Source organism: Saprolegnia diclina, assembly GCF_000281045.1.
Source record: "Saprolegnia diclina VS20 unplaced genomic scaffold supercont1.43, whole genome shotgun sequence".
Classification (NCBI taxonomy): Eukaryota; Oomycota; class Saprolegniomycetes; order Saprolegniales; family Saprolegniaceae; genus Saprolegnia; species Saprolegnia diclina.
Window position 1 is genome coordinate 95,175 of NW_008246110.1, and position 15,846 is coordinate 111,020.

Consider the following 15,846-nt stretch of genomic DNA (forward strand, 5'->3'; position numbering starts at 1 on the left):
TGACTGAGCCATGTGCGATTGAAGTCTGGGACGATGGGTTTGCGCGCCTATGGTATTCCTAGTCCCAACACTAAAACACCAGTTTGGCGCAGATGCATGCCATGTCGCGCCAAAACGTTTGGTATCTTTGTTTGAACCAATCAAACGTCGAGAGAGGTGACACCTCGCACAACGCAGCCCCGATGACATGGCGTGCGGTGCCGCGTCTTTGTCCCAACTCACCATGTGAAAATCCTAATCAGCCAATTAGATCGATGTACTAGTCAAAAAGGCCAATGATTGGTAGAAAGTTGCAGTCTGACATCTATGTCGCCCATCCCAGTCATCGAATGGTGTCATCGTTCATGTCCATGATGATAACTACCCCTACAACAGACTTTGCTGTGTATAGAGCCGTGTGTATTACAGTACATCCGATTGCAAGGAGACAGTTCTCTTACGAGCATACCAGCCTGGGGTCGCCATGACTCACAGCACGCGCCGATCACCCCATTTCTCAATTTGCCTCGACTCGATCCATCGATCTTGTACGGCCATGCACTCGCCGTCTTGCGTCGTCAGTGGTTGTCAAGCGCCAGCGCTCTTTGGCCTTAACAAGTGCACGATGCACAAGAATCGCAAGATCTGCTCCGTCCACGACTGCTGCAACATTGTCTACGCGCGCCAGCTCTGCGTCCGCCACGGCGGCAAGAAGCAGTGCAGCGAACCAACCTGCTCGGCTTACGCGCGAGGTGGCGACTATTGCGGCGACCACGGCGGCCTCTCGCTCAAGCGCTTTTGCATCGTCGAAGACTGCTTGCGCCAAGCCCACGCCAACCGCAAGTGTGTGCGGCACGGCGGTGGCCGGTTCTGCAAAGCCCCCGGGTGCCCCCAGCACTCGCGCCACGGCGGCTTTTGCCACCGCCACATGGTGCTGGAAACGCGCGTCCAGGCCAAGCGCGCACAGCCCGTGAGCTACATCAAGATCGAGCCCATGACCAGTGTCCCGTTTCTTCCCGAGCCCCAAAAGTACGAGCTCGACGCGATCGACTCATCGATTCTGTCGCTTCTGGACGACGAGTCGTGGGTGCACAGCGGCCCTTGCAGCCCCGACACGGTTGTAGCCTTCGACTGGCATCTCCATGCGTCGTCGTGACGGCTAAACTACGACGATCAATAGTATTTATCCATGGATTCGCAACGATTTCATCGGTCGCGATACGACCCAAAATGAATTCATCGATTTGAAGAAGAATTTATCGCTTTGATGCTACACTACTCGTACACATTGGTGCTAGTATGTTGGAGATTGTCCTTTTGTGTATTTCTCAAGGTTGAATTCGCACCATGGCACGACTGCAGCAACTCCATAATTTCTGTAGTTGCGCGGAGCGTCGCACACGTGCATGGAAAGGCCCGTGACGACGCCAAGCCAGCAACAAGAGACTCACATGATAAGCATCCAAGCACTAGAAAGCCAGTGTCCGCGACAGCAGTGCGCTGCTCTAGCCAAGGCAGCCAGTTGCTGAAGGCAGAGCTAGTTGGCGCCGTCATCCTGGAGGCATACGGATGAAGTTGCCTTGCACCGTGACGCCAAATAGGTGGTCGGTCCTCTTACCGCCTTGATCCGTCCAACCACGTGCTTGTCGCGCAAGAAAATAGTTAGTCATACGTGTGTCCTTGTGTTTAAGAGTAGGGTGTTACCGTGCACAGAGAACCCGTCGTCGGATATGTAGCTTGTACCGGTACCATCGCGCCATGGGACAACTCAAGGCAGCAACCAGCTCCGAGACTGCGTCCTGGTTATCTTCCTACCGGGTCGCCGGCAGCGCAAGCCGACGGCGCCGAAGCAGCGTCCTCGCCGGCCTGTCGACCGCGCACGCCGCCGGTGCCACCCGTGGCGCATCAACAAGGCCGCAAAGTGGCCGTCGCCACCGTACGTACGACCTGGAGACGACGGCTGGTCATGTCGCGACGACGATTGCACTGGCCTGTACGGTACTGCAGTTTTGTGGCCGCGATGGTGTGCCAGTAATGAGTATCCGGACGTATCCGGTTGGCTGTTACAGGGTATGCGGACTATCCGGTTAAAGTCACGTCAGCGGCAACACCTTGCCACGTCTGCGATGGGCTTTAACCCACGGTCGCTCTTCCAGTGGCTGCTCGTGCTCTCGGCCGCATGCTTCTTCCTCAACCTCCTCCTCCTCTCGGGCTCGACCAACCTGGTTCAGCGTAGCCCGCTCACGCACCTGCGCCACACGGTCGACCGCGTCCCGATTCGCACCGAGGCGCACACCGCTGCCACCAACGATCGCCGGCAGTTGCACGAGAAGCGGCGCGACCAGGTCGTCGACATGATGCGCTGGGCGTGGAAAGGCTACGAGACGCATGCGTTTGGCTACGACGCCCTCGACGTCAAGCGCATGACGGGCACCGGCCTGCCAGGCCACGACATGGCCATTTCGCTTGTGGACTCGCTCGACACGCTCTACATCATGGGCCTCGACGCCGAGTTTCAGCGCGCGGCCGAGTGGGCGGAGGCCAACATGGCCGAACGCTTCGAGCAGCATACGCCCATCAGCATCTTTGAGACGACGATCCGCATCTTGGGGTACGCGCAATGGCAGTAATTGCGACCATGAACGCTGTTGATGTGTAGTGGCCTCTTGTCGGCGTACAACCTTTCGGGGCGCGAAGCGCTTCTGAAGCTCGCCGACGACCTCGGCACGCGCCTCCTCCGCGGGCTCCAGACGGACACGCTCCCGCTCTCGCTTGTCGACTTGATCGTACGCGCAGCCTCGACTCATGCCCTTCCAACGCGTTGTCCTGGGTTAGAGCGGTCAGACGTCAGGTCGCAGCTTCATTGCTGAATTTACGACGATCCAGCTCGAGTTCAAGTACCTAAGTCTTCTCACAAAAGACCCGACGTACCACGATGCGGCCGAAGAGGTGATGGACAAGGTGCGTCCATTTTCGTTGTATTTTGTGCAAGAAGCTTTTGTAGGTCGCTGAAATGGTCGAGCGCGAGTACCCCGCGGGCATTCTTCCCGTTCAAGTCGAGAGTTATGCGACCCGGTACGACGATGCGTCGTCTTGTCTCTTGCCCCTGATGCATGCTGCGTAGCTTGATTCCTGGGCCGCTCAAGCTCGGCGCCGGCGGCGACAGCTACTACGAGTACTTGCTCAAGCAGGTTACCCTTTGCGTGCGATATCATCGATCTCATATTCTCCGACTGCAGTGGATCTTCTCGGGCAACAAGCAAGACAAGTACAAGGAGCGGTACCTCCAAGCCGTGCATGGCATGATGACCAAGCTCAAGGGCAAGACGAAGAAGTCGGGTCTCGTCTTCCTTGGCGAGCTCGGCACGGACGGCGTCCTCGTGCCCAAGATGGACCACCTCGTGTGCTTCATCCCTGGCATGCTCGCTCTCGGGTACATGAACGGGATGCCCGATGCGCACCTCGAGCTCGCCAAGGACCTCCTTGAATCGTGCTGGGAGGTACGACGCGTCATCTGCTGCTCATCGAGTCGTTGGACATTACACTGGAATGTAGATGTACAACCAAATGGGAAGCAAGCTCGCGCCAGAGATTGTGTACTTTGAGACCGACTCGGACGTCGCGGACCTCCGCGTCTCGTCCAACGACGCCTTCAACATTCTGCGCCCCGAGACCGTCGAGAGTCTCATGATTCTGTACCGTCTCACCAAAGATGAAAAGTACCGCGAGCGCGGCGCTATCATCCTCGATGCTTTCGAGCGCAACTGCAAGCTTCCGGACGGCGGCTACTCGAGCGTCTCGAACGTCGACGCGCCGATCGCGACCAAGTTTTTTCGCCCCGAGATGGAGAGCTTCTTCATGGCCGAGACGCTCAAGTACTTGTACCTCCTCTTCTCGGACGACGCGGTTGTGCCGCTCGACACGTTTGTCTTCAACACGGAAGCCCATCCGTTCCCGATTCAGCCCCACGACTAAGAACTAAGATCTGAGATCTCAGCACGCGACAATCCAAGTACACCTACCCCTTACGCTACATGACGAGCAAGTTTGTGTTGTGGGTGGTACAACGCGGGCATTGTCATGTACTTTTGCGCTAAATAATACTAGTAAATGAGTCGTAGTTCGTCACAAACCAATGATATACGTGGCAGCAGCTCGTGGCAGCGCGATTCGGGATGCCAGTTCACGGTCTGAGCGCTATTTGGGTGCGCTTTTGTGCAAAACGAGATGGAGGTGCGTCTTCGATGCATGAGGTGCGGCTTCGATACATGAGGTGCATCTTTCTAGTTGGCAATTCGGAAGCGAGCATGAAGATCACGATCAAGCGGATCCATGGCGTCGCGACGTGGTCCTGGGGCGTCGACGAAGAGTGCTGTGGCATCTGCCGCTGCGCCTTTGAGGCCTGCTGCCCCGACTGCTCGGCGCCGGGCGACGCCTGCCCGCCAGGTACGCGGCGCAGCATGCGACGGTGGCCCTCATCCGCGCCTAGTGTGGGGCAACTGCAACCATGCGTTCCACATGCACTGCCTCGTCAAGTGGCTCGAGTCGCTCCAGTCGGCGCGCCAGCACTGCCCCATGTGTCGTCAAGAGTGGAAGTTCCGCGAAGGGTAGACAAAGAGGAGCATCTTTACGAAACACGACTATTATTGCTGCTGCTGGGTGAAGCGCTCGACTTTGGCCATGCGCTGGTGGTACAGCTTCCGGCTCGGGAGGAACTCGGCGAGGAACTGACTGACGTTGATGTCGCCATTCGTGAAGCGGCTGCCAATGTCCTCGGTCACCTCGTCGACTTCGTCTGCAGCTTGGACCACCCGCGCCACGAGCACGTCCCCTCGCACGCGCTACATTCATGATCGCCACTCAGCACTTCGCGTCGATGCAAGCTTTCTTTTGTGTACCGAGAGGATCTCTTGCTGTCGCGCTTGCTTGAGGCTCAGGACTTCTTGTGCGGCCTGGACCTGCGACTTGAGGCCTTGGACGTCCTTCTGCAGCGCCGCCAGCGTTCCCTCGTAGCTCAGGTTCTTCTCTAATCGCCGCCGTCTCCATAACTGCGCCATTCACGGTACGATGTACCTGCGAGCTCGGCGTTGCCTTTGACAAGGTCGTCGTACAACTTCATAAAGTTGATGACGGCGTCCATGTTGCGGATGTACGCCTTGAGCGCTTGGCGGTCGCTCACAAGTTTTTCCAGCTGCGTAATGCTAGCCAGATACACTCAGCACGCGCACCTAGACAAAGGGCCTGCGTACGAAAGCTCGTCGAGTTCGGGGAACGACGTGGGAATCGCCGGGGTCTGCGTGTGCATGTACGGATCGCGCGCCTTGAGCGGCGGCGGCGTCTTCTCGCGCGCGTATGGCGAGCTCTGGCTCGACGCGCTCGTCGTGTTGTTGTATGGCGTCGAATACGAAGCCGCGCCCGACGACGAAGGGTAGAACGGCTGCGTGTAGGCCGGCGACGCGGGTGGGTGGTACGCCGGCGGCGGTGTCGACGTCGCGCGCCCCGCGACGACCGGCGGGTTGCGCTGGAACTCGCTCAAAATGTCGTTGACTAGACCATGCATGGGAGAGAGACGAGATATAGAGGTGACGTACCGATGCGACCCAGGTCGGCATGGACGCCCCAGCTCGCAAGGTCAATGTGGCCGACGACGCGGCATTGCGCGTCGAGCCAACTATGCTGCACGCGCGACGTCGTCTACTCGCATGCAGTACGCCCGTCAGCCACGTGGTATGATGGCGAATGCGTACTTGGATCAATGGGGCTTGCATAGGAAACTCGTCGGGCAGCGAACTAGACATAGCGAGCTCAGCCCAATGACGTCCAGTCGACGATGTACATTCGAAGTGTGAGCGAGCGCGCGTCGGCGAGGCGCACGACGACGTCAAAGATCGATTGCTCGTGGTTGATGGCTTGGCCCCCGGCGCGGACAAGGCTCGCGATCTGACGGCCTCGCCTACGTCGCCCAGCCCATGAGCGTTGGCGCGACCTAGGCCGCAGCGCACGTACAGTCGCATGAGCTCCGAGGAAGCGCCCGTACTATGGACGGGCGGCGCGGGCTTGGGCGGGGCTTTGCCGAAGAAGAAGGACATGGCTACCGGTCGACTGCGACTGCCGCAGCTCAGGTTTCCGAAATGGACTCTGAGGATGGCAAAAATATTTTAATATTTCCAATGTTTGTCCTCGCATCGGATTGGCTAAAATTCGGCTCGCGAAGCGACCTGCATTCTTGCCAAACAGTGTATTCACTGCGCCAGCATTTCGCAAGCGACGCACTCTCGTTAGACGGCGAACGCAGAGGAGACAGCAGACCGCCGAACGCGAAGAGCTCGGCCAAGAGACCTCACTCTATTTGGTAGTCGTTGTGTGGGACGAAGACACCCCGTCTAATCTAGAAGCAGCATATCTTTGGTGCCATCCGCTTGGCTCTACAAAGCCCGTAGGCGCCGTCGTGGTTATTAATCGTAGTCGCACTCATGTAGGTGATTCAGTATCTCGTATGTCCATGTACCTTCGTGCTCTAATCAACTACCGGAGCGCTACCCGATCCAGCGGCATCCGGATATGAAGAGTGACGTCCTTGGCGATCTTCGATATTTGAAAGGCCAACATGGCATGGTGGAGCGTCATTGCGTGCAGCCTGCTCGTGCTCGTGTCACCAACGTCCTCCGTCGTCTTCTTTGGCAATGCAAATATGTCCGTGACCAAAACGCTCGCCAGCGCCTTGGAGCTCTTGCAGGCCGGCGCGCGTGGCGAGGCACACGAGAGGTTGCTTGCGCTCGCGCGAATTGCGCCCCAGAACGCGGATGTTCACACAGCATTAGGCGCACTCGCGCAAATGGATGTACGTACGACATCTCGCACCGACTTGCCAACATGTCTTTAGGGTTACGCAGACCGTGCGATCGCTAGCTATACGACGGCCGCGTCGCTGTGCGGTCCCACGGAGGCGCTGCATGGCAACCTTGGTCTTGCCCACTATGCAAGACAAGACTACAGGGCTTCCGTGGAGCACTTGCGAGCAGCTATTGCGCTCAACCCGACGCGCCTGCCCCACCACGCCCACATGCTCGGGTTGGCCCTACATTTTCTGCGCGATGACGCCGCGGCCAAGGTCGTGTACGTCGCCGCTGTTGCCCACGCGCCGCACGATGCGGCAGTGCACTTTGACTACGGCGTGACGCTCCAAGCCCTTGGCGATGTGGGTATTTTGTGAAATCAGCGCTGAGTGACTTGGTGTATATAGGTTGAGCAAGCTGGGGATGCCTACAACCGCGCCATCGCGCTCAATCCTGCAATGGGCTCGGTACGAGTGCTCGTCGACGTGATCGATTCGTGTATGCTGCACTAGGCGTGGCTCAATATGGCTTCGTTGCACTTGCAGTATGGGGAAGTAAGCAAAGCCCTTTATGGGTTTGAGGTGCGTGCCATTTGGCCGCTGGTCTACACTGGGATCCAGCAACACGTAGAAAACACTGGGTCTTTCCCTTTCCATTGACCTGTGGCTGTGTGCAACGACCAATTATGCCGTAGCTCTGGAGCTGGACGGTCAAGTACGTCATCCAGCGATACAATGTGATGTGATGGACTGCCGATGTAGCCTCTTGCAGCGACCAAGTTTCTAAAGCGAGCCCACGCAGTGCTGCAGCTTCAGGGAGCGACAACATCGACGCTCTACTTGAACGTGTGCGAGCACCAAATCCGAACCTGGCGCGCCATTGCGTTCTGGAAAGACTACGAACTGGTTTGGACGCGTTTTTTGGAAATGACGTGGCAGCACGAGATTCAAGTGTAACCGTCCATGTATCATCATCGCACGGCCCCATACGAACGTAGCGGGGGCGTGAGCTCGATGATGCCGTTCACGTCGCTCTTACTTCCGCTGGCGCCCGAGACGAAGCGCAAGATTGCCGAATCGATCACACGACCGCATGGTCCTACTGAGAAACGACTTTGGCGCCCCGTGTCATTGGCCGGTGCCCGGCGCTTGCACGTCGGGTACCTCTCGTACGATTTCAACAACCACCCGACGGCCCATTTGATGGAAGGCCTCTTTCGGTGCCATAATGCGTCGTCGGTTGAAGTATCCATGCTGAGCTACGGCAAAGGTTCGACGTGCTTGAACAGAACGCGGAATGATGATTCTCGGGTTAGACGACAACAGTTCTTACCGACGGCTCTTCCCGTCGCTCGTCGAGCACTTTGTGGACCTTGTAAGCGCAGGCACACATGCTGCTGCTTCTCTTATCCGAGACGCGCACGTCGACATTCTCATCGACGCTCAAGGTCACACTCTCGGTAACATAACCAAGATCTTACTCTGGCAACATCCTCGCGACGACGTAGGTCAGCGCCACGACATTGTGGCCCAGCAGCCCGCACCGATTATCATCAGCTACTTGGTGTTCCCTGGCACATTGGGGGCGCCGTATGTTGATTATCTGCTGGCGGATGCCCACGTGGCTCCACCAGAGCACGCACGTATGTACTCCTTTGGATGGTGGCACAAGGCGGAATCGCTCGGTAGACCACTTTGTTGAAAAGCTCCTGATTGTGCCGCACTCGTACCAAGTCAACTACTTTGCGTCGCCCGTCCCCTTCTCCGAAACGCGGCGCACCGGGCGCTTTGTCTTTGCCAATTACAACAAGATCGATAAGCTCGAGCCACGCGTGTTTGGCGTCTGGATGCAGATCTTACGCCGGGTACAAGCAGCAGTGCTCGTCCTTGACGTGTTATGCCAAGACGTAGGTGCCCGCGAGCGATTTGTGGTTGCTGGCGCCAACGTCGACCAAGTCGGAGCAGTTGACGATGCGGCATGTGCGCATGGAAGCTGCCGTCTACGGCATCCCACCTTCCCGCATTCGGTTTCTACCACGGTACAGCCTCTCTCAGGCAATGACGGACGTGCCCACGAACGGTTGCGTAGCGTCACCAAGGCGGCTCACTTGGCGCGCCAAGCAGACGCAGATTTGTTTCTCGATACCTTTGTGGTACTCCTTTCGTCGCCACAATGAATATGGTGGCATATTGCTGCTAGTATGGAGCGCACTCGACGGCAACCGATGCAATGTGGGGACACCTTCCGGTGCTCACCCTCGCCGGCGACTCCTTCACAAGGTGCGGCATCGTTGCGTATAATTCAGCTCGTACGAGTCGTGTAGTCGGGTCGGAATCTCCTTGGCCGCCAACGCCAACAGCCTCGAACTCGTTGTCCACAGCGCCAAAGAATTTGCCGACGTCGCGGGTACCGACATCTTGTCATATTCAGCGCCTGGAACTGATACCTGCCTTCTAGTCTATCTAGCGAATCATCGCTCAGTCCTGGCGGCTTTGCGAAAATCTGTGGCCCTTGGTCAAGCGACGGCGCCTCTCTTCGACACCGCTGGATTTACCAGATCGCTAGAAGCTATGTACCGACTAGCATACGAGCTGCACGCCTGCAATATATCGCGACGTCACATTGTACTTGGAGTATAACTATTCTCACTAAATAAGATCTACTTTACGGAATCGAATTGGAATGTCGACAGCTTACATGGTCCAAGCCAAGGAGGATGGCAGGAACTCCACACAAAAAGCGTTCTTCTCTTTGCCCAACTCGTCGCCTTGAGCATCTTCCCGCATTTCGGCGGCAAAACACCGCCAGCAACGACCTACGCCGTCGACCACGAACTTGGCCGACGGAGCACAGATTTGGGACTGAGTTCTGATGGCACTTCACCAAGGCGTGACGACCAGTCAATTGAAACTTCGAGCGCGACGAAGTTCGAAGTTATGGCTTTGCAGTTTTGAACACTCGAAGTTCTTATAACGAGATCCCAGGAAGTCCAATAGTGCTTCAAATAGTATATGTAATACTATATTATAGAATTATCCTGCTCCGTTACGACTGTCGTAGCGTTCTAGTACGTCAGGATACTCGCAACAGTTCAAACAAATGCGTACATTCTTTATACGGGTATGAGAGAGGTAGCATTTTACGTATTCATGTTGTTGCAACCAAAGGCGCGGTCGAATCCTGATCATGCTGTTGCGAAGAAAAGTGACGAACACTATTTCGGTATTGTGGTGCTGTCCTACTATCGCGCGTGACGCATTCCATGACGTGGCACACTCTCGATTAAGTGCGGTGTCTGGTCCAGGTTTCGAACTTCGAAGCTGGGGCGCGATACTTTGATCAAGTCCGAGGAGCGCGTGTGCTTGTATCGCGTGTGAATTCTTGTATCAAGGGATGAGTCGAGCGGCCTTCTTAAGTTCGGATTTCGGGCAACTTGAAGAACGCTGGGTGTTGACTTGACACGATCGCGAGCGTGGGGCAGACAAAGATTGGATCTACGACCGAGCGATGAGCAGCGCCGCCGAAGTGTTTACGATCATGGCCGCGGCCGTCGCCGACGCCGGCGAGGCCCTCGTCAAGAAGGTCAATGGCAGCATCAAGTTTGACGTCAAGGGCGCGGGCATGTGGCTCATCAACCTCAAGGCGGCGCCGGGTGCGGTGACGGCGTCCAACGCCGGCGAGAAGGCCGATCTCACCATCACCATCAGCGAGCCCGATTTTGTGGACCTCATCAACGAGAAGCTCAACCCGCAAGCTGCTTTCATGAAGGGCAAGATCAAGGTCAAGGGCAACATGGGCCTTGCCATGAAGCTCTCGGCGGTCACGAACGCGACCAAGGCGTATTTGGCCAAGCAGAAGAAAGCGCCCGCAGCGGCGGCGCCGGCGGCAGCTGCGCCGGCGGCGACCAGTGGCTTGAAGTCGGCGGCGCTCTTTGTGGGCATTGGCGAAGCGGTCAAGACGCAGGGCCCGGCGCTCGTTGCCAAGGTCAAGGGCACCATCCAGTTCAACATTGCGCCGGGTACGTCTAGACTAAATGCACGGACCGTCATCATTAACATGACGGAATCCTAGGTGGCGCGTGGTTCCTCGACCTCAAGAACGGCAACGGGTCGCTCGAAACCGGCTCCAAGCCAGCGGACTTGACCATCAACGTCTCGGACGAAGACTTTATGGCGATCGCGGACGGCAAGCTCAACGCGCAGCAGGCCTTTATGAAGGGCAAGCTCAAGGTCAAGGGCAACATGGGCCTTGCCATGAAGCTCAACATCGTCATCGACGCAGCCAAGCCCAAGGCCAAGCTCTAAACGTGTTGTCAATGAATAAACCATTTTGCGTTGCTTCCGTACACGTCCGATGAACCCAGCAGATTGCTGCCTTCGCCTTGATGGCTGTCGATTGAAATGGAACGAGCGTTTGGTAGTTTGAAGAGTCTAGCATAGGCTCGTGGTTGCTGCAATAAGATCTTGGTATTTTTTTCGAGCCTTGGTTGACAATCACATCGCGTAGCCGGAAACTCATACGGCTACGCGATGTGATTGTCAACCAAGGCTCGAAAAAGATGGTCGATGGCGACGCCAGCACCTACGACAGCCCATGCGGCATCGTGGCTGTGCATTGGACTGCACAGCAATCACATGTGCGGGCAACTTGGCCTTGCAGAAGACTCGGTGGCGCATGTAGAAGGGATGGATGAGATGGGAAAGGGGTCTTCTTTGGACTACTTATTCTAAACGATGTCCCCTCTTCCGGCCTCTAAGACATCATTACATTTCCTACAAACTAGTATGGCGATCGGCGCACAAGGTCGATACGTTTAGGGCGCGAGGTTCGCCTTGGAGCCGCGCTTCTTGTACTTGACCGTCTCCCAGCCATCTTCCTGGGCGTGCGTCGGTTCGACGCTGGGCGCGCTCACCGCGTCCTTGGGCACCTTGGACTTCTTGGCCTTGACCTTCTTCTCCGGCTCGGACGCCGACGCCGGCTCCGAATCGGTACCAGCGGCCGCCTTCTTCTTCTTGGCGGCCTTCTTCTTGGCGTTACGCTTGCGGTTGGTCTCAGCGCGGGCAGCGGCTTCGTCCTCCGAGTCGGGAAAGTCGCCGACAAACTGCTGCAAGTCAATGGGCTCCGACTCGACGGGCGCGGCAACGGGCGCCGGCGCCGGGGCTTCCTCCTTCTCCTTCTTCTTCTTGAGCTTCTTCGGGAGCTCCGGCGCCTTCTTCTTGATGGACTTGGCCGACGACGGCGCGGGCGCGGACGAGCCCATGGCGAAGTAGGCGCCAACGCCGGCGACGACAGCGGCGCCCGCAAGGAGCACGCCCGGTTGACTCAGAAGCTCGGCCATCGTGGTGCTGTGTGGTTTTGGCTGCAAATGGGAAAATGACCTCTCCGTCTTTGCCCCTCGTATTTTAAAAGATCGCTTCGATTTTTGAAAGTATACAAACACCAAGTGTGTGGAGATCGTCGCGCATTTTAAACGCGGCATACAAACTCCAAGAGACTTTGAAACACCCGCACGCGAATAGAATTAATCGAAATATCTCGAAAATAAAATAAAAGGATTCACTTCAAGAAACTTGAATAGTGTGCAATCACGGCCTGCGAAATGGTTGTTTTGGGGGCAACGTTCCTGTCGCCTCCCACATGTATCGTCATGACGGTGGTCCCTTGCTATTCGCACACGCTTCAAGCACATACCCCATTCCTTCCACATGTTGCCTTGGGCCAGACGCAAGACTGGCAAGGGACATTGGTCCCACGCACAGCGCATTCATGCTACACTCCTCAGTGGGAATACACCGTGCGGCAAGGAATCGCCGCGGTGGGATGTCACGCTCGTCTCTGTACATTTGGTATTGTGACTACCCAGTACAATGCACAAACAGCATGCTGCATTGCCTGACGAAGATGGATGCCCATCAAAAGATCAACACTATTTATGGTCGACACTAAATAGACGGAATAAAAATACGGTAAATATAATGCAACGACGTCCATAATTTAATTGGCACGGCCACAAGTGTCCACGTGTTGCGTGGTGTTTGTGACACCAAAATGACTTGGTGTCGAGCGAGCTTGTAATGGCGCGAGTTACTTAGCGTCACTGCAGTAGCCAACACCGACAACGGCAATGACAAAGACCTTGACGTCGTCAAAGAACGGCTCTTCTGTCGGTAAGAACACTCGAATTGTAGGGAGACGCGCCGGGATGACACACCGACAATGGACTGGTGCTTTGGTCGTAAGCATCGCGCCGTAGCAACCGAAAGGTCCGAGATAAACGACGAGCTTGTGGTATGTGGAATACACCCATGGAGTTTTCCTTGGCTAGGCGGCTGATACGGCGGAGCGAGCGGCCATCCAAATCCGTACGACGCAATATTGGCAGGCTAACAATGGACCCTCGCTAGGTTTATGCGCGGATGGAGTGGAGCGCCATGACTGTTGCCTTGGAGGCAAACTCTGCAAGATGCGACGGAAACCCAGCTACTGTACGTACACCTGCTGGTAGCGATGGCAACACTGTTCGAAGCGCACCACATTTAGCAGCAGCTTGCTGCAGCGGAACTCGAGGACTTGAGGAAGGCCCGTTGCGACGTTGTTCATTGAGTCGTAGTGTCGGTGACAGTAGACGCGAAGGGGTTGAGCCGCCCGACGCCCTGACGCTGTTCGAGACCCATCGGTAGCCCCAACGACGTTAGGGCGACGGATCTACCATTGCGTGAAGGCGTCTGCGTCGGTCGCAGCGTCGGAGTCGGCGTGTCGGGCGTCGGTAGCACTACGGGCGTCGAGGTTTGGTGGTAGAAATGCAATGATTGCCGCCCGGCCGCAATTGCCGACGACCGACCGGCAGTTGTCGGCGGTTTGTGGGTCGCCCGCTCGGTTGCCGACATATCCGACTGGCATTGCTAGCGTAACAGTAGTTGCCGCGGTCCGGCGGCGTGCCCAACCGCAACCCACGGTCACTGCCGGGGGGAAAACTTCGTCACAATTTCGTTGGTGTCATCGAGCCGCCTGGCACCACATCGACGTCCACCTGACAGAGATCTACCGACGGGTCATGCGCCCGAGAGCCGGGGTCGGTGGCGGCCAAGGGCAGTTGATCGCTGTTGGTGAAGGCTGGGCGAGGTTGTAGTCGACGATGGATATCACGGGCGCCTGACCCATTAATCAATAGAAAAGTCGTTCGCGTCCAGATAGGCAAGAGTAGTGTGCCTGGATGAGTGGTGGAGCGCGACGGAACGGCGCTGGTCGTGGTCGGGGTTGCGCTAAAGTCGTTGTCGCTACGTGCGTGTTGTCGGCCAAACGCGTCCGGGACCTGTGCAGACGCGGAGTGGTCAGACAATTCGGCGCGTCCATCGGCATTCGAACAAAGGCCTCCAAAATCTAGTTTCTAAGCTAACGTTAAGCCAAGAAACTCACACTTCTTCAACTTCACAATGTCGGTCATGTAGATTTCATGCATGTAAAGTTACGCGTGTCCTGAACCGGCCCCAAACTACAATGCTAGTGCACTACTTGTGGCAAGTCGTGCAATTGCAGTTTCAAGCGAAGCAAGTCGCTGATGCATCTGCGCTGCGTCAGCGGCTACCTGCTGCTCGAGGACCGACAACCGTTTCAGAAGCTCGGCGTTGGCTGCGCTTGTCATCTGGAGTTGCTCTTGAAAAGCAGTGGATTGGTCGTTGAGGCGGCTCTCACACGCTTGCAGCTGGATGTCGAGTTTTTGAACTTGGGAAACAACGTACGGGATGAGCCCAATGTAGTTCATCGAAAGCATGCCGTTGCTGTCGGCGGACACGAGGTGGGGCAAGCACGTGGCGACTTCCTGCGCCAAGAAACCGGCTTGCAGACCTGGTGGTGCCCACGTTGTATTGGTCCACTCAAACTCGACCTACGCAAAGTTATTCTCTATCGTACTTCATAGTACATAAAGGAATTTACCGGGTGGAGAGCATGAAAGACGGCCGATGTCACTGACGCCGAGCGTAGCACTCGCTTTAGCCGCGCGTCCGAGCGCTGTGTCATCGTTGCGCCAGAAATGGTGCTGTCCGACCAAATCTTACCGGCGACACCGATGCCACCTGCGACTTGGAGGACACCCGTGGTAGACGACGAGGTATCTGTCGTTGAAGACAGCACCACGGTGCCTGATATTGTAGCGCCATTCCCAAACGTCGTCGTTCCAGATACGTCGAGACCTCCGCTGAGCGAGGCGAGGCCGCTCACTCCAAGCGCACCTGTTGCTGTTACGTCGCCAGTGACTGCCGCACCGCCAGCACTGACAGTGAGCCCAGCGGTACCAATGGTAGCGCCGGCTGAGAGCGTCGCGATACCAGAGACAACGAGTGTGCCCGTTGCAGTGACAGTACCAGTAATAGCGCAGCCGCCCGACGACACGACGAGACCGCCGGCGACAGAGGCCCCATCGGCAGCCACAACAAGGCCACCTCGTTGAATCGTTGTCACGCCATCGCCACGCACGTCGAAGAGCGCCGTTGTCGTGCCACTGGCGTACATTCGGAGCATGTAAAAGGTTGAGGCAGGCGCCGCTGCGGCTGTTACCTTGAGCACCACCATATTGTTGGCGGGTGTGAGGGTACTCGCTGAGGATGCAATGGTGGCGACGTTGGCTCCGTCGACCGAGTTCGTGATCGAAGCCGTTGAGGCAACGGATAGCGCTGCATTCAGCGTGGTAGTGCCAGTAACAACAAGCGTGCTACCCGCCGCGACAGCCCCGGAGAGCGTTGAAGTACCAGTCACTGCAAGAGTAGAATCGAGGGCCGTCGCCCCGACGACGTGCAGCGTGCTCGATGCCGTCACCGCGCCAGTCACGGCAAGAGTAGAATCGAGGGCCGTCGCCCCGACGACGTGCAGCGTGCTCGATGCCGTCACCGCGCCAGCAATGGAGGCGGTCCCTGTCGACACGACGAGGTTGCCTTGGTGCAGCGTCGTCGTGCCGTCGCCAAGCACGTCGAAGAGCGCCGTTGTCGTGCCACTGGCGTACATTCGGAGCATGTAGAAGGTTGAGGCAGGCGCC

At 57.0% G+C, this 15,846-nt stretch overlaps 8 protein-coding genes across 8 annotated transcripts; 5 read left to right on the plus strand and 3 right to left on the minus strand.

Moving 5' to 3' along the window:
• Nucleotides 1–535: 535 nt before the first annotated feature.
• Nucleotides 536–1,229, plus strand: SDRG_11626 (hypothetical protein; the record flags this gene model as incomplete). The annotated part of the gene is made up of 1 exon (XM_008617672.1): nt 536–1,229. The coding sequence occupies one exon, from the start codon at nt 536–538 to the stop codon at nt 1,133–1,135; it is 600 nt and encodes a 199-aa protein (XP_008615894.1). The 3' UTR covers nt 1,136–1,229.
• Nucleotides 1,230–2,083: 854 nt separating this feature from the next.
• SDRG_11627 (hypothetical protein) lies at nt 2,084–4,111 on the plus strand. Its single transcript, XM_008617673.1, has 7 exons — nt 2,084–2,590; nt 2,639–2,765; nt 2,815–2,940; nt 2,984–3,054; nt 3,104–3,170; nt 3,219–3,479; nt 3,535–4,111. Exons 1-7 carry the CDS (start codon nt 2,106–2,108, stop codon nt 3,952–3,954), a joined length of 1,557 nt encoding a protein of 518 aa, XP_008615895.1. The 5' UTR covers nt 2,084–2,105; the 3' UTR covers nt 3,955–4,111.
• Nucleotides 4,112–4,286: 175 nt separating this feature from the next.
• SDRG_11628 (anaphase-promoting complex subunit 11) lies at nt 4,287–4,590 on the plus strand (the record flags this gene model as incomplete). Its single annotated transcript, XM_008617674.1, has 2 exons — nt 4,287–4,425; nt 4,469–4,590. The coding sequence occupies 2 exons, from the start codon at nt 4,287–4,289 to the stop codon at nt 4,588–4,590; spliced, it is 261 nt and encodes an 86-aa protein (XP_008615896.1).
• A 32-nt stretch (nt 4,591–4,622) lies between these two features.
• On the minus strand, nt 4,623–6,068 carry SDRG_11629 (hypothetical protein; the record flags this gene model as incomplete). The annotated part of the gene is made up of 8 exons (XM_008617675.1): nt 4,623–4,820; nt 4,878–5,005; nt 5,053–5,180; nt 5,229–5,526; nt 5,571–5,673; nt 5,727–5,769; nt 5,816–5,932; nt 5,986–6,068. The coding sequence occupies 8 exons, from the start codon at nt 6,066–6,068 to the stop codon at nt 4,623–4,625; spliced, it is 1,098 nt and encodes a 365-aa protein (XP_008615897.1).
• A 518-nt stretch (nt 6,069–6,586) lies between these two features.
• Nucleotides 6,587–9,485, plus strand: SDRG_11630 (hypothetical protein; the record flags this gene model as incomplete). The annotated part of the gene is made up of 15 exons (XM_008617676.1): nt 6,587–6,820; nt 6,863–7,177; nt 7,223–7,282; nt 7,328–7,396; nt 7,446–7,529; nt 7,577–7,767; nt 7,813–8,084; nt 8,131–8,274; nt 8,323–8,457; nt 8,504–8,679; nt 8,726–8,853; nt 8,904–8,967; nt 9,015–9,094; nt 9,139–9,221; nt 9,273–9,485. 15 exons carry the CDS (start codon nt 6,587–6,589, stop codon nt 9,452–9,454), a joined length of 2,217 nt encoding a protein of 738 aa, XP_008615898.1. The 3' UTR covers nt 9,455–9,485.
• Nucleotides 9,486–10,217: 732 nt separating this feature from the next.
• Nucleotides 10,218–11,156, plus strand: SDRG_11631 (hypothetical protein). The gene is made up of 2 exons (XM_008617677.1): nt 10,218–10,833; nt 10,887–11,156. Exons 1-2 carry the CDS (start codon nt 10,323–10,325, stop codon nt 11,117–11,119), a joined length of 744 nt encoding a protein of 247 aa, XP_008615899.1. The 5' UTR covers nt 10,218–10,322; the 3' UTR covers nt 11,120–11,156.
• Nucleotides 11,157–11,505: 349 nt separating this feature from the next.
• SDRG_11632 (hypothetical protein) lies at nt 11,506–12,180 on the minus strand. The gene has a single exon (XM_008617678.1). The coding sequence runs from the start codon at nt 12,151–12,153 to the stop codon at nt 11,629–11,631; it is 525 nt and encodes a 174-aa protein (XP_008615900.1). The 5' UTR covers nt 12,154–12,180; the 3' UTR covers nt 11,506–11,628.
• Nucleotides 12,181–14,276: 2,096 nt separating this feature from the next.
• SDRG_11633 (hypothetical protein) lies at nt 14,277–15,827 on the minus strand. The gene is made up of 3 exons (XM_008617679.1): nt 15,008–15,827; nt 14,751–14,956; nt 14,277–14,700 (listed from the first exon to the last, which is right to left on the minus strand). The coding sequence occupies exons 1-3, from the start codon at nt 15,822–15,824 to the stop codon at nt 14,308–14,310; spliced, it is 1,416 nt and encodes a 471-aa protein (XP_008615901.1). The 5' UTR covers nt 15,825–15,827; the 3' UTR covers nt 14,277–14,307.
• Between the last annotated feature and the right edge of the window lie 19 nt (nt 15,828–15,846).